General features: G+C 35.0%; 1 protein-coding gene across 9 annotated transcripts in view; it reads left to right on the forward strand.

Moving 5' to 3' along the window:
- Positions 1-13815, forward strand: part of LOC115232601 (cadherin-87A-like) — a 164230-nt gene that overhangs the window by 108043 nt on the left and 42372 nt on the right. For all 9 annotated transcript variants that reach the window (XM_036500638.1, XM_036500636.1, XM_036500639.1 and 6 more), the window contains exons 30-33: positions 728-922; positions 8538-8645; positions 10419-10539; positions 11971-12234. In XM_036500638.1, the coding sequence (XP_036356531.1) occupies positions 728-922; positions 8538-8645; positions 10419-10539; positions 11971-12234 (688 nt within the window). The remainder of the gene's footprint in view (positions 1-727; positions 923-8537; positions 8646-10418; positions 10540-11970; positions 12235-13815) is intronic.

The following is a 13815-nucleotide window of genomic DNA, read 5'->3' on the forward strand; positions in this document are numbered from 1 at the left end:
GATGTTTCATTATTATTTAGTATATCAGATGGGCACTCATAAAAACATTGATCAAAATGCTTTGCCATTGTTAGTTATAATTTCCAATGTTCTGAGTTCAAAATCTGCAGAGATCAACTGAGCCAGTCAAGTACTTAGGTTGATATAATCAACTATACTCTCTGCTGCTTTTATTCATAAAATTGGCCATGAAAGCCGTACATAGATGAGTAGCTGCAGGCTGGACAAACACATAAATGAGATGAGGATGATAATGAACAAAAAAGGCGGCAAGGTGGCAGAAACGTTAGCACGCCAGGCGAAATGTTTAACTGCATTTTGTCTGCCACTACGTTCTGAGCTCAAATTCCGCCGAGGTCGACTTTGCCTTGTATCCTTTCGGGGTTGATTAAATAAAGTACCAGTTACGCACTGGGGTTGATGTAATCGACTTAATCCGTTTGTCTGTCCTTGTTTGTCCCCTCTGTGTTTAGCCCTTTTGTGGGTAATAAAGAAACAGATAATGAACAAAAATGCGAGGGGCACCGGCGCCCACCGACCGATAACCCCTCCCTGCTGCTTGTCAAACTCTGTGGCCTAGTGCTTATGTAAAAAAATAATAAACCAATTCAAAGACTTGGGAAAATCAAGGGTACTATACTTCTTCCACTGATTAAGTTATTAAATAATTAAAAATTTAATAATCATTGTTGCAAAACTCTAGTAAATGTGTTTTTTAATGTTTCAGAGCCAGTACAAAGGAATGTTTGTCTATCGAGTGAGAGCAGAAAGTCCAGACACAGGACCAAAAGGTCGAATAAAGTACATGTTTCTCGCTAGTTCATTAACTTCCCAGTCAACCAATGAATTCTACATCAATCCTTTAACAGGTGTGATTTCAGCACTCAGAATTTTTGACCGAGAAGAAAAAGACTCATACACAGTAAGAAGTCATTTTATATTCTAAAAATTCTTAAGTTGTGGTGTGATGGTTGGAAATACACGTGGAAGGGTTGTACTTACTTGTACTTGTGGCGACATTCACCCTGGGCGGGTTGAGTCGGCTTCTTCTACTCATGGAAGAAGTTTCGTGGTAATATGCGGATTTCACAAGTGGTCCCTAACAATCCCGCATGTGGAGACATCCTGTTTGCCGCAGATTGTCCACAGATACAGGGACAGAACGACCGAGGAGCCACCGGATGCCGAAGCAGACACTCCGAGGATTTTTACCAGAGCCCCATCTGCCGGGTTGTGGCCCTAATACCACTCGGTATCAGACCAATCCGCCTTGGGTGGCCCTACCAGGAACTGAAGTTCCCGACGGCATAGCTCTGACACTACCCGTTGCCAGCGTCCCCACCACGGTGAGGAGGGGATGGACTTTGGGGATGGACTTTGGAAGGGTTGTGAGTTTGAATTGAATAGTGAGCAGAGTACTATATTGTTCACTTAGAAAAATCTCTTTACATGGCTTCACTTTGTCAAGACAAATATAAACACTATTTCTGTTTTATAGTTGAGTGGTAAGTCATTGATAAAAAGCAAATTAAACTTAAAAATCTATAGAAAATAGCAGTGATTTGTATAAGTAAAATTTCTTTAATGTGGAGGACTTTGTAGTCCATTTGTATAAGTAAAATTTCTTTAATGTGGAGGACTTTGTAGTCCATTTGTATAAGTAAAATTTCTTTAATGTGGAGGACTTTGTAGTCCATTTGTATAAGTAAAATTTCTTTAATGTGGAGGACTTTGTAGTCCATTTGTATAAGTAAAATTTCTTTAATGTGGAGGACTTTGTAGTCCATTTGTATAAGTAAAATTTCTTTAGTGTGGAGGACTTTGTAGTCCATTTGTATAAGTAAAATTTCTTTAATGTGGAGGACTTTGTAGTCCATTTGTATAAGTAAAATTTCTTTAATGTGGAGGACTTTGTAGTCCATTTGTATAAGTAAAATTTCTTTAATGTGGAGGACTTTGTAGTCCATTTGTATAAGTAAAATTTCTTTAGTGTGGAGGACTTTGTAGTCCATTTGTATAAGTAAAATTTCTTTAGTGTGGAGGACTTTGTAGTCCATTTGTATAAGTAAAATTTCTTTAGTGTGGAGGACTTTGTAGTCCATTTGTATAAGTAAAATTTCTTTAATGTGGAGGACTTTGTAGTCCATTTGTATAAGTAAAATTTCTTAATGTGGAGGACTTTGTAGTCCATTTGTATAAGTAAAATTTCTTTAATGTGGAGGACTTTGTAGTCCATTTGTATAAGTAAAATTTCTTTAATGTGGAGGACTTTGTAGTCCATTTGTATAAGTAAAATTTCTTTAATGTGGAGGACTTTGTAGTAGCCATTTGTATAAGTAAAATTTCTTTAATGTGGAGGACTTTGTAGTCCATTTGTATAAGTAAAATTTCTTTAATGTGGAGGACTTTGTAGTCCATTTGTATAAGTAAAATTTCTTTAATGTGGAGGACTTTGTAGTCCATTTGTATAAGTAAAATTTCTTTAATGTGGAGGACTTTGTAGTCATTTGTATAAGTAAAATTTCTTTAATGTGGAGGACTTTGTAGTCCATTTGTATAAGTAAATTTCTTTAATGTGGAGGACTTTGTAGTCCATTTGTATAAGTAAATTTCTTTAATGTGGAGGACTTTGTAGTCCATTGTATAAGTAAAATTTCTTTAATGTGGAGGACTTTGTAGTCCATTTGTATAAGTAAAATTTCTTAATGTGGAGGACTTTGTAGTCCATTGTATAAGTAAAATTTCTTTAATGTGGAGGACTTTGTAGTCCATTTGTATAAGTAAAATTTCTTTAATGTGGAGGACTTTGTAGTCCATTGTATAAGTAAAATTCTTTAATGTGGAGGACTTTGTAGTCCATTTGTATAAGTAAAATTTCTTTAGTGTGGAGGACTTTGTAGTCCATTTGTATAAGTAAAATTTCTTTAGTGTGGAGGACTTTGTAGTCCATTTGTATAAGTAAAATTTCTTTAGTGTGGAGGACTTTGTAGTCCATTTGTATAAGTAAAATTTCTTTAATGTGGAGGACTTTGTAGTCCATTTGTATAAGTAAAATTTCTTTAATGTGGAGGACTTTGTAGTCCATTTGTATAAGTAAAATTTCTTTAGTGTGGAGGACTTTGTAGTCCATTTGTATAAGTAAAATTTCTTTAGTGTGGAGGACTTTGTAGTCCATTTGTATAAGTAAAATTTCTTTAATGTGGAGGACTTTGTAGTCCATTTGTATAAGTAAAATTCTTTAGTGTGGAGGACTTGGTTTGTAGTCCATTGTATAAGTAAAATTTCTTTAATGTGGAGGACTTTGTAGTCCATTTGTATAAGTAAAATTTCTTTAATGTGGAGGACTTTGTAGTCCATTTGTATAAGTAAAATTTCTTTATGTGGAGGACTTTGTAGTCCATTTGTATAAGTAAAATTTCTTTAATGTGGAGGACTTTGTAGTCCATTGTGTATAAGTAAAATTTCTTTAATGTGGAGGACTTTGTAGTCCATTTGTATAAGTAAAATTTCTTTAATGTGGAGGACTTTGTAGTCCATTTGTATAAGTAAAATTTCTTTAATGTGGAGGACTTTGTAGTCCATTTGTATAAGTAAAATTTCTTTAATGTGGAGGACTTTGTAGTCCATTTGTATAAGTAAAATTTCTTTAATGTGGAGGACTTTGTAGTCCATTTGTATAAGTAAAATTTCTTTAATGTGGAGGACTTGTAGTCCATTTGTATAAGTAAAATTCTTTAATGTGGAGGACTTTGTAGTCCATTTGTATAAGTAAAATTTCTTTAATGTGGAGGACTTTGTAGTCCATTTGTATAAGTAAAATTTCTTAATGTGGAGGACTTTGTAGTCCATTTGTATAAGTAAAATTCTTTAATGTGGAGGACTTTGTAGTCCATTTGTATAAGTAAAATTTCTTTAATGTGGAGGACTTTGTAGTCCATTTGTATAAGTAAAATTTCTTTAATGTGGAGGACTTTGTAGTCATTTGTATAAGTAAAATTTCTTTAATGTGGAGGACTTTGTAGTCCATTTGTATAAGTAAAATTTCTTTAATGTGGAGGACTTTGTAGTCCATTTGTATAAGTAAAATTTCTTTAATGTGGAGGACTTTGTAGTCCATTTGTATAAGTAAAATTTTTTAGTGTGGAGGACTTTGTAGTCCATTTGTATAAGTAAAATTTCTTTAGTGTGGAGGACTTTGTAGTCCATTGTATAAGTAAAATTTCTTTAGTGTGGAGGACTTTGTAGTCCATTTGTATAAGTAAAATTTCTTTAGTGTGGAGGACTTTGTAGTCCATTTGTATAAGTAAAATTTCTTTAATGTGGAGGACTTTGTAGTCCATTGTATAAGTAAAAATTTCTTTAATGTGGAGGACTTTGTAGTCCATTTGTATAAGTAAAATTTCTTTAATGTGGAGGACTTTGTAGTCATTTGTATAAGTAAAATTTCTTTAATGTGGAGGACTTTGTAGTCCATTTGTATAAGTAAATTTCTTTAATGTGGAGGACTTTGTAGTCCATTGTATAAGTAAAATTTCTTTAATGTGGAGGACTTTGTAGTCCATTTGTATAAGTAAAAATTTCTTTAATGTGGAGGACTTTGTAGTCCATTTGTATAAGTAAAATTTCTTTAATGTGGAGGACTTTGTAGTCCATTTGTATAAGTTAAAATTCTTTAGTGTGGAGGACTTTGTAGTCCATTTGTATAAGTAAAATTTCTTTAGTGTGGAGGACTTTGTAGTCCATTTGTATAAGTAAAATTTCTTAGTGTGGAGGACTTTGTAGTCCATTTGTATAAGTAAAATTTCTTTAATGTGGAGGACTTTGTAGTCCATTTGTATAAGTAAAATTTCTTTAATGTGGAGGACTTTGTAGTCCTTTGTATAAGTAAAATTTCTTTAATGTGGAGGACTTTGTAGTCCATTTGTATAAGTAAAATTTCTTTAATGTGGAGGACTTTGTAGTCCATTTGTATAAGTAAAATTTCTTTAATGTGGAGGACTTTGTAGTCCATTTGTATAAGTAAAATTTCTTTAATGTGGAGGACTTTGTAGTCCATTTGTATAAGTAAAATTTCTTTAATGTGGAGGACTTGTAGTCCATTTGTATAAGTAAAATTTCTTTAATGTGGAGGACTTTGTAGTCCATTTGTATAAGTAAAATTCTTTAATGTGGAGGACTTTGTAGTAGTCCATTTGTATAAGTAAAATCTTTAATGTGGAGGACTTGTAGTATTTGTCATTTGTATAAGTAAAATTTCTTTAATGTGGAGGACTTTGTAGTCCATTTGTATAAGTAAAATTTCTTAATGTGGAGGACTTTGTAGTCCATTTGTATAAGTAAAATTTCTTTAATGTGGAGGACTGTAGTCCATTTGTATAAGTAAAATTTCTTTAATGTGGAGGACTTTGTAGTCCATTTGTATAAGTAAAATTTCTTTAATGTGGAGGACTTGTAGTCCATTTGTATAAGTAAAATTTCTTTAATGTGGAGGACTTTGTAGTCCATTTGTATAAGTAAAATTTCTTTAATGTGGAGGACTTTGTAGTCCATGTATAAGTAAAATTTCTTAATGTGGAGGACTTTGTAGTCCATTTGTATAAGTAAAATTTCTTTAATGTGGAGGACTTTGTAGTCCATTTGTATAAGTAAAAATTTCTTTAATGTGGAGGACTTTGTAGTCCATTTGTATAAGTAAAATTTCTTTAATGTGGAGGACTTTGTAGTCCATTTGTATAAGTAAAATTTCTTTAATGTGGAGGACTTTGTAGTCCATTTGTATAAGTAAAATTTCTTTAATGTGGAGGACTTTGTAGTCCATTTGTATAAGTAAAATTTCTTTAGTGTGGAGGACTTTGTAGTCCATTTGTATAAGTAAATTTCTTTAGTGTGGAGGACTTGTAGTCCATTTGTATAAGTAAAATTTCTTTAGTGTGTGGAGGACTTTGTAGTCCATTTGTATAAGTAAAATTTCTTTAATGTGGAGGACTTTGTAGTCCATTTGTATAAGTAAATTTCTTTAATGTGGAGGACTTTGTAGTCCATTTGTATAAGTAAAATTTCTTTAGTGTGGAGGACTTTGTAGTCCATTTGTATAAGTAAAATTTCTTTAATGTGGAGGACTTTGTAGTCCATTTGTATAAGTAAAATTCTTTAATGTGGAGGACTTTGTAGTCCATTTGTATAAGTAAAATTTCTTTAATGTGGAGGACTTTGTAGTCCATTTGTATAAGTAAAATTTCTTAATGTGGAGGACTTTGTAGTCCATTTGTATAAGTAAAATCTCTTAATGTGGAGGACTTTGTAGTCCATTTGTATAAGTAAAATTTCTTAATGTGGAGGACTTTGTAGTCCATTTGTATAAGTAAAATTTCTTTAATGGGAGGACTTTGTAGTCCATGTTGTAAAGTAAATTTCTTTAGTGTGGAGGACTTTGTAGTCCATTTGTATAAGTAAAATTTCTTTAATGTGGAGGACTTTGTAGTCCATTTGTATAAGTAAAATTTCTTTAATGGTGGAGGACTTTGTAGTCCATTTGTATAAGTAAAATTTCTTTAATGTGGAGGACTTTGTAGTCCATTTGTATAAGTAAAATTTCTTTAATGTGGAGGACTTTGTAGTCCATTTGTATAAGTAAAATTCTTTAATGTGGAGGACTTTGTAGTCCATTTGTATAAGTAAAATTTCTTTAGTGTGTGAGGACTTTGTAGTCCATTTGTATAAGTAAAATTTCTTAATGTGGAGGACTTGTAGTCCATTTGTATAAGTAAAATTTCTTTAATGTGGAGGACTTTGTAGTCCATTTGTATAAGTAAAATTTCTTTAATGTGGAGGACTTTGTAGTCCATTTGTATAGTAAAATTTCTTTAATGTGGAGGACTTTGTAGTCCATTTGTATAAGTAAAATTTCTTTAGTGTGGAGGACTTTGTAGTCCATTTGTATAAGTAAAATTTTTTATGTGGAGGACTTTGTAGTCCATTTGTATAAGTAAAATTTCTTTAATGTGGAGGACTTTGTAGTCCATTTGTATAAGTAAAATTTCTTTAGTGTGGAGGACTTTGTAGTCCATTTGTATAAGTAAAATTTCTTTAATGTGGAGGACTTTGTAGTCCATTTGTATAAGTAAAATTTCTTTATGTGGAGGACTTTGTAGTCCATTTGTATAAGTAAAATTTCTTTAATGTGGAGGACTTTGTAGTCCATTTGTATAAGTAAAATTTCTTTAATGTGGGGACTTTGTAGTCCATTTGTATAAGTAAAATTTCTTTAATGTGGAGGACTTTGTAGTCCATTTGTATAAGTAAAATTTCTTTAATGTGGAGGACTTGTAGTCCATTTGTATAAGTAAAATTTCTTTAATGTGGAGGACTTTGTAGTCCATTTGTATAAGTAAAATTTCTTTAATGTGGAGGACTTTGTAGTCCATTTGTATAAGTAAAATTTCTTTAATGTGGAGGACTTTGTAGTCCTTTGTATAAGTAAAAATTTCTTTAATGTGGAGGACTTTGTAGTCCATTTGTATAAGTAAATTTCTTTAATGTGGAGGACTTTGTAGTCCATTTGTATAAGTAAAATTTCTTTAATGTGGAGGACTTTGTAGTCCATTTGTATAAGTAAAATTTCTTTAATGTGGAGGACTTTGTAGTCCATTTGTATAAGTAAAATTCTTTAATGTGGAGGACTTTTGTAGTCATTTGTATAAGTAAAATTTCTTTAATGTGGAGGACTTTGTAGTCCATTTGTATAAGTAAAATTTCTTTAATGTGGAGGACTTTGTAGTCCATTTGTATAAGTAAAATTTCTTAATGTGGAGGACTTTGTAGTCCATTTGTATAAGTAAAATTTCTTTGTGTGGAGGACTTTGTAGTCCATTTGTATAAGTAAAATTTCTTTAGTGTGGAGGACTTTGTAGTCCATTTGTATAAGTAAAATTTCTTTATGTGGAGGACTTTGTAGTCCATTTGTATAAGTAAAATTTCTTTAATGTGGAGGACTTGTAGTCCATTGATAAGTAAAATTCTTTAATGTGGAGGACTTTGTAGTCCATTGTATAAGTAAATTTTAATGTGGAGGACTTTGTAGTCCATTTGTATAAGTAAAATTTCTTTAATGTGGAGGACTTTGTAGTCCATTTGTATAAGTAAAATTTCTTTAATGTGGAGGACTTTGTAGTCCATTTGTATAAGTAAAATTTCTTTAATGTGAGGACTTGTAGTCCATTTGTATATAAGTAAAATTCTTTAATGTGGAGGACTTTGTAGTCCATTTGTATAAGTAAAATTTCTTTAATGTGGAGGACTTTGTAGTCCATTTGTATAAGTAAAAATTTTTAATGTGGAGGACTTTGTAGTCCATTTGTATAAGTAAAATTTCTTTAATGTGGAGGACTTTGTAGTCCATTTGTATAAGTAAAATTTCTTTAATGTGGAGGACTTTGTAGTCCATTTGTATAAGTAAAATTTCTTTAATGTGGAGGACTTTGTAGTCCATTGCTGCTTACATCAGTAACAGCTACACATTTCTTTCCTTAATATTGCAGCTGCAGGTAATTGCACAAGACAGTAATGTTGTTCCTCAAAATTCTGAACGTCGTTTAATAATCAAGATTATAGATGTTAATGACAATAAGCCAAAATTTCCTGTTTCCGTAAGTTGATTTCTGTTATCTTTTTATGCCTTATATAATATCACATGTAATAGTCATATAAAATGTAATAGCCAACTATCATCATCATCATCATCATCAAATTCCCTTAACTGGTGCAGCTAGTTTTTTGAGTGTCACTTTAGATGCTTTTGAAGTCAGCAGTTGTCACTGGTCTCTATTCTCTATCATGCATACCTGGGTTGCAGGGATGTGACCTGTCCAGTCTTTGTTGTTGTCAAACCAGAATTTTCTCTATCTGCCTCTCTTTTGCTCTCCCTTAACTGTGCCCTAAAGGATAGATTTGGACAGGAAGTTGTGGCAGGAGTTTAGACAGGGAGTTGTGAACATATCAGGCAAGCTTTTGTCTTTATCTGCTACAGTGGCTAATTAAGTTGGCCGTTCTTTAATTTTGGGTTCTTCAGTGATTGGGTCCACTCCTTTGGTCACTACTTTGTCTTCCATATCTTGTGACTGGTAACCATTAGTGCCTTGTTAAGTTTTGGCCCTGAGTTTGTGATTGCAAAGGTCTTTGCAATACGCAGACCATCTTTTGATCATATCAGTCTCATCTGCAAGGAGCTGACCTGTTTTGTCCTCAGTGATAGAGGGGATATGTTTCTTTGTTTACATTGGGATTTTGAGAGTTTAATCAGGTACAGAAAAGGCTACACTAAAATTATTATCTGAAAAGTGCAACATAAATATGTCAGTGAAACGGTTAAAGAGTTTATTACTTTAAAAGTTCATTATAACATAGTGTTAGCTCATATTTTGATTGTGAACTTGTTACATAAATTTCTGATTTAACTTCAGAAACGTGAGTTGACAATGGGGTGGCAAATGTCAAGGGGGGTTAAGGGAAGATGGAGGCATTGGGTGTTTTGAAGGCCTGTGACCAGTACAATTCTTATATTTATACATATTTTTAAGGAAATTTTTGTCAGGATTAGAATATGAGTAGGACATTGTATTATCAGTGTGCGGAAACATGACTGATGATGCACCAAGGTCCAGTATATTGTCATTATATAATTCCTTGACTTCATTAGCAATTTCTATTAAAATTTAATGTAGGGAGTACTAGTCCATGCAGATATCATCATCATCATCATCGTCGTTTAAAGTCCGCTTTCCGTGCTAGCATGGCTTGGACGGTTTGACTGTGGGCTGGCAAACCAGATGGCTGCACCAGGCTCCAGTCTTGATCTGGCAGAGTTTCTACAGCTGGATGCCCTTCCTAACGCCAACCACTCCAAGAATGTAGTGGGTGCTTTTTACATGCCACCTGGATAGAATAAGGTTTAATAAGCCACACATCAAAATTAGTTTCTGTTTTATTAAAATTTTTTATTTTTGTTTTTGGTTTTGTTTTTGCAAACATGAGGACTTCATCATCATCATCATCATCATTATCATCATTATCATCATCGTTTAATGTCCGGTATTTGTAAAATGCAAATTCAGTAAAAGGGAGCAGTAAGCTATAATAAGATCAGTGACAAAACAGGTTTGTGTCACTCAAAGAATCTGTTGCCATAAAGATTCTCTGTAACAGCTCATCATCTCAGGATTCTCATCATGTTACACTAAAATTATCATCCAGATTGTGTGTGTATAGTACCATATATCTAAACAACTTGTTACGTCTGTATTTATTAACATCTGTATTTAGTTAAGTCTGTATTTATTAACATCTGATAAACTAAACGTTCTTTTGCAATTAGAGAGAAATTTCTTTAAAATATCTAACATTTCACTGATTTCCATTTACAGAATGGCCAAGTTTTACCCTACAATTTCCAAGTAAAGGAAGATTCTCAACCCGTTTTCCTTATTGGAAGAGTTCTTGCTAGTGACAGCGATCTGAATTCTAGCGTTTATTATCAAATTCTGTGTGAGTAACTGTTTATTGCACTTCTAGCTTTATTATTACTGATAACGAGGTTTTTATCTGAAGATTTGATAAATCACAGACAATATGACACGAAACTGAAAAAGAATAATGATATTATGAATCACATATTCATCAAATCCATACTAGCATAGAAAATAAATGTTAAATTGATGGTAAATTGATGTTTGTACTGCTACGGATGATGATAACATTGCCAATACCATCAACCCTCTCCTGTTGCTGCTATCAATGAATATATTAGACATGGGATGAGGTGGTAAGCATGACCTCTGAACGTTGGATCTCACAGAGGCAATGATGAAAGACCGAGACCTCTGGAGATATGCTGTGACTGTGAAGACCTGACAAATAATGTGAGTTCATGGCTGTTTCCTGCACCAGCTTCACATAGAAGCCCCAGCCTTTTTAAAGTGCCTTGGATCGCGGGACAACCTGCTGTGCTTACCTTGGATCATAGGGCAACCTGCTGGGCTCGAGGAGACCTATTGAGTCAAGTACATCACCATCAACATCAAAAAATCAAATGGAAATTGCAGTTGTGATACCTGTGCCGGTAGCACATAAAATGCACCATCTGTACGTGGCCGATGGCACGTAAAAAGCACCATCCATACATGGCCGATGCCAGCGCTGCCTTGACTGGCCTCCATGCCAGTGGCACATAAAAAGCACCAACCGATTGTGGCTGTTGCCAGCCTCTCCTAGCACCTGTGCCGGTGACATGTAAAAAGTACTATCCGTACGTGGTCGATGCCAGTGCTGCCTTGATTGGCTTCCGTGCCAGTGGCATGTAAAAAGCACCAACCAATCGTGGCCGATGCCAGCCTCCCCTGGCACCTGTGCCGGTGGCACGTAAAAAGCACCCACTACACTCACGGAGTGGTTGGCGTTAGGAAGGGCATCCAGCTGTAGAAACCTTGTCAGATCAGACTGGAGCCTGGTGCAGCCTCCTGGCTTCCCAGACCCTGGTTGAACCGTCCAACCCATGGTAGCATGGAAAACAGACAATTGAAAACGGATGATGATGATGGTGATGATGTTGATGATTCAGCCAATACACAGTTCTTGCAGTAAAGTTTATTTTTTTATTATGTTTAACCATGATGTTGCTATATCTTTTAACTAAGGCGGCAAACTGGCAGAAACGTTACCATGCCGGGCGTAATGCGTGGCCGCATTTCGTCTGCCGTTACGTTGTGAGTTCAAATTCCGCCGAGGTCGACTTTGCCTTTCATCCTTTCGAGGTCGATAAATTAAGTACCAGTTACGCACTGGGGTCTATGTAATTGACTTAATCCCTTTGTCTGTCCCTTCTATGTTTAGCCCCTTGTGGGCAATAAAGAAATATATCTTTTAACTGGAATATTATTTTATAATTATACTTTTTGTTTTCTATTCTTTTATTTCCAGCTGGGAATTCAGAAAATATATTCAGTTTGAACCAAATTACTGGAGCCCTATCACTGGAGAACCCAGTTGACCGTGACAATATCAGTTCTTTTTCTTTGAATATAGAGGCAATGGACAGTCTTACCAGCTATGATCTTATAACCCCAAATCATATAAGGAGACTGGAAAGGAAGTGGGCTGATCTGAATGTAGCCCATATCAATGTAGAAATTATTGATGTAAATGATGAGGTGCCAAAGTTTTCACAGGAAGAGTATTATGGATGTAAGTACCAGTAATATAGCAGTAATATTCTAACTTATAAATACAAGATGGCTGAGTGTTTAAGAAGACCACTCCACAGTCATGCGGTGTGGGGGTTCAATCCTACTGCGTGATATCTTGAAAAAATGCTTATCATAGCTTCAGGTTGATGAAGTCTTGTTAGAATTGTTCGCAAAAAAGGAAACTTGGTGGAAGCCTTTTGGATGGATTTTACTAGAAATTTAAGAGTCCACTGTGTTACACTAGTTCTAATTGAGAATTACATTAAGGACATATGTGTCTGTGGTATATTCAGCCACTAAATATTTACCACGAAAAAATGACAAAGACACCTTTTTAACAGCTTATGATAGCAATGATAGTTTATGACACTATTATACCAGAAATACAACCATACTTTTGATGAATAAATATTATATCAGTTTATGGCAGTGTCACATAAAGAATATTGCTTCTTGTCTGGGCAGCAAAGTAAAGCATACTCTTACTCTTTTACTCTTTTACTTGTTTCAGTCATTTGACTGCGGCCATGCTGGAGCACCGCCTTTAGTCGAGCAACTCGACCCCGGGACTTATTCTTTGTAAGCCCAGTACTTATTCTATCGGTCTCTTTTGGCGAACCGCTAAGTGACGGGGACATAAACACACCAGCATCGGTTGTCAAGCAATGCTAGGGGGACAAACACAGACACAAAAACATACATGCACACACACACACACACACACACACACACACACACACACATTTATATGTATATATATATATATACATATATACGACGGGCTTCTTTCAGTTTCCGTCTACCAAATCCATTCACAAGGCTTTGGTCGGCCCGAGGCTATAGTAGAAGACACTTGCCCAAGGTTCTACGCAGTGGGACTGAACCCGGAACCATGTGGTTGGTAAACAAGCTACTTACCACACAGCCACTCCTGTTGATGTTTTGTTAGTTCTTAGAAGGCTGATTGCTCAGGAAACCCAGGGGTGTAAGCATTTTCTTTACTGAGCAGTTAAGCTATTTATCATATGGTCACAAGTTCAAATTTTACTGTCATCGTTTTATCAGTAATCCTTGAACACATAACTTCCTTTTGCATCAACCCAGTTTACATGAATGACAAAAGCTGGGTCCTTACCGTACAGATCGAAAGAAATTACCTGAACCCATGGAAAGCATGGAAAAACTGAGTGTAGAACAGGAAAGCAAATACGAGTTGTCTATATGACTCTCCATATTTATGAACTTTTGATATTATACATAGTTTCACTATCCTCCCTCCTCCTCCTCTTCTTCTTCCACTTCTTCCTCCTCCTCTTCTTCCACTTCCTCCTCCTCTACCACTTCCTCCTCCACTTCCCCCTCCTCTTCTTCCTCTTCCTCCTCCTCCACCACATTCCCCCTCCTCCTCCTCATCTCCCTCTTCCTCCACCTTCTCCCCCTCCTCTTCTCCCCCTCCCCTTCCCCTCTTCTTCCACCTCCTCCTCCTCTGCTGCCTCCTCCTCCACTTCCCCCTCCTCTGCCACTTCCTCCTTCTCTGCCACCACATCCTCCTTCTCCTCCTCCTCCACTTCCTCCTCCT

This window comes from Octopus sinensis, linkage group LG2 (assembly GCF_006345805.1).
Source record: "Octopus sinensis linkage group LG2, ASM634580v1, whole genome shotgun sequence".
Taxonomy (NCBI): Eukaryota; Metazoa; Mollusca; class Cephalopoda; order Octopoda; family Octopodidae; genus Octopus; species Octopus sinensis.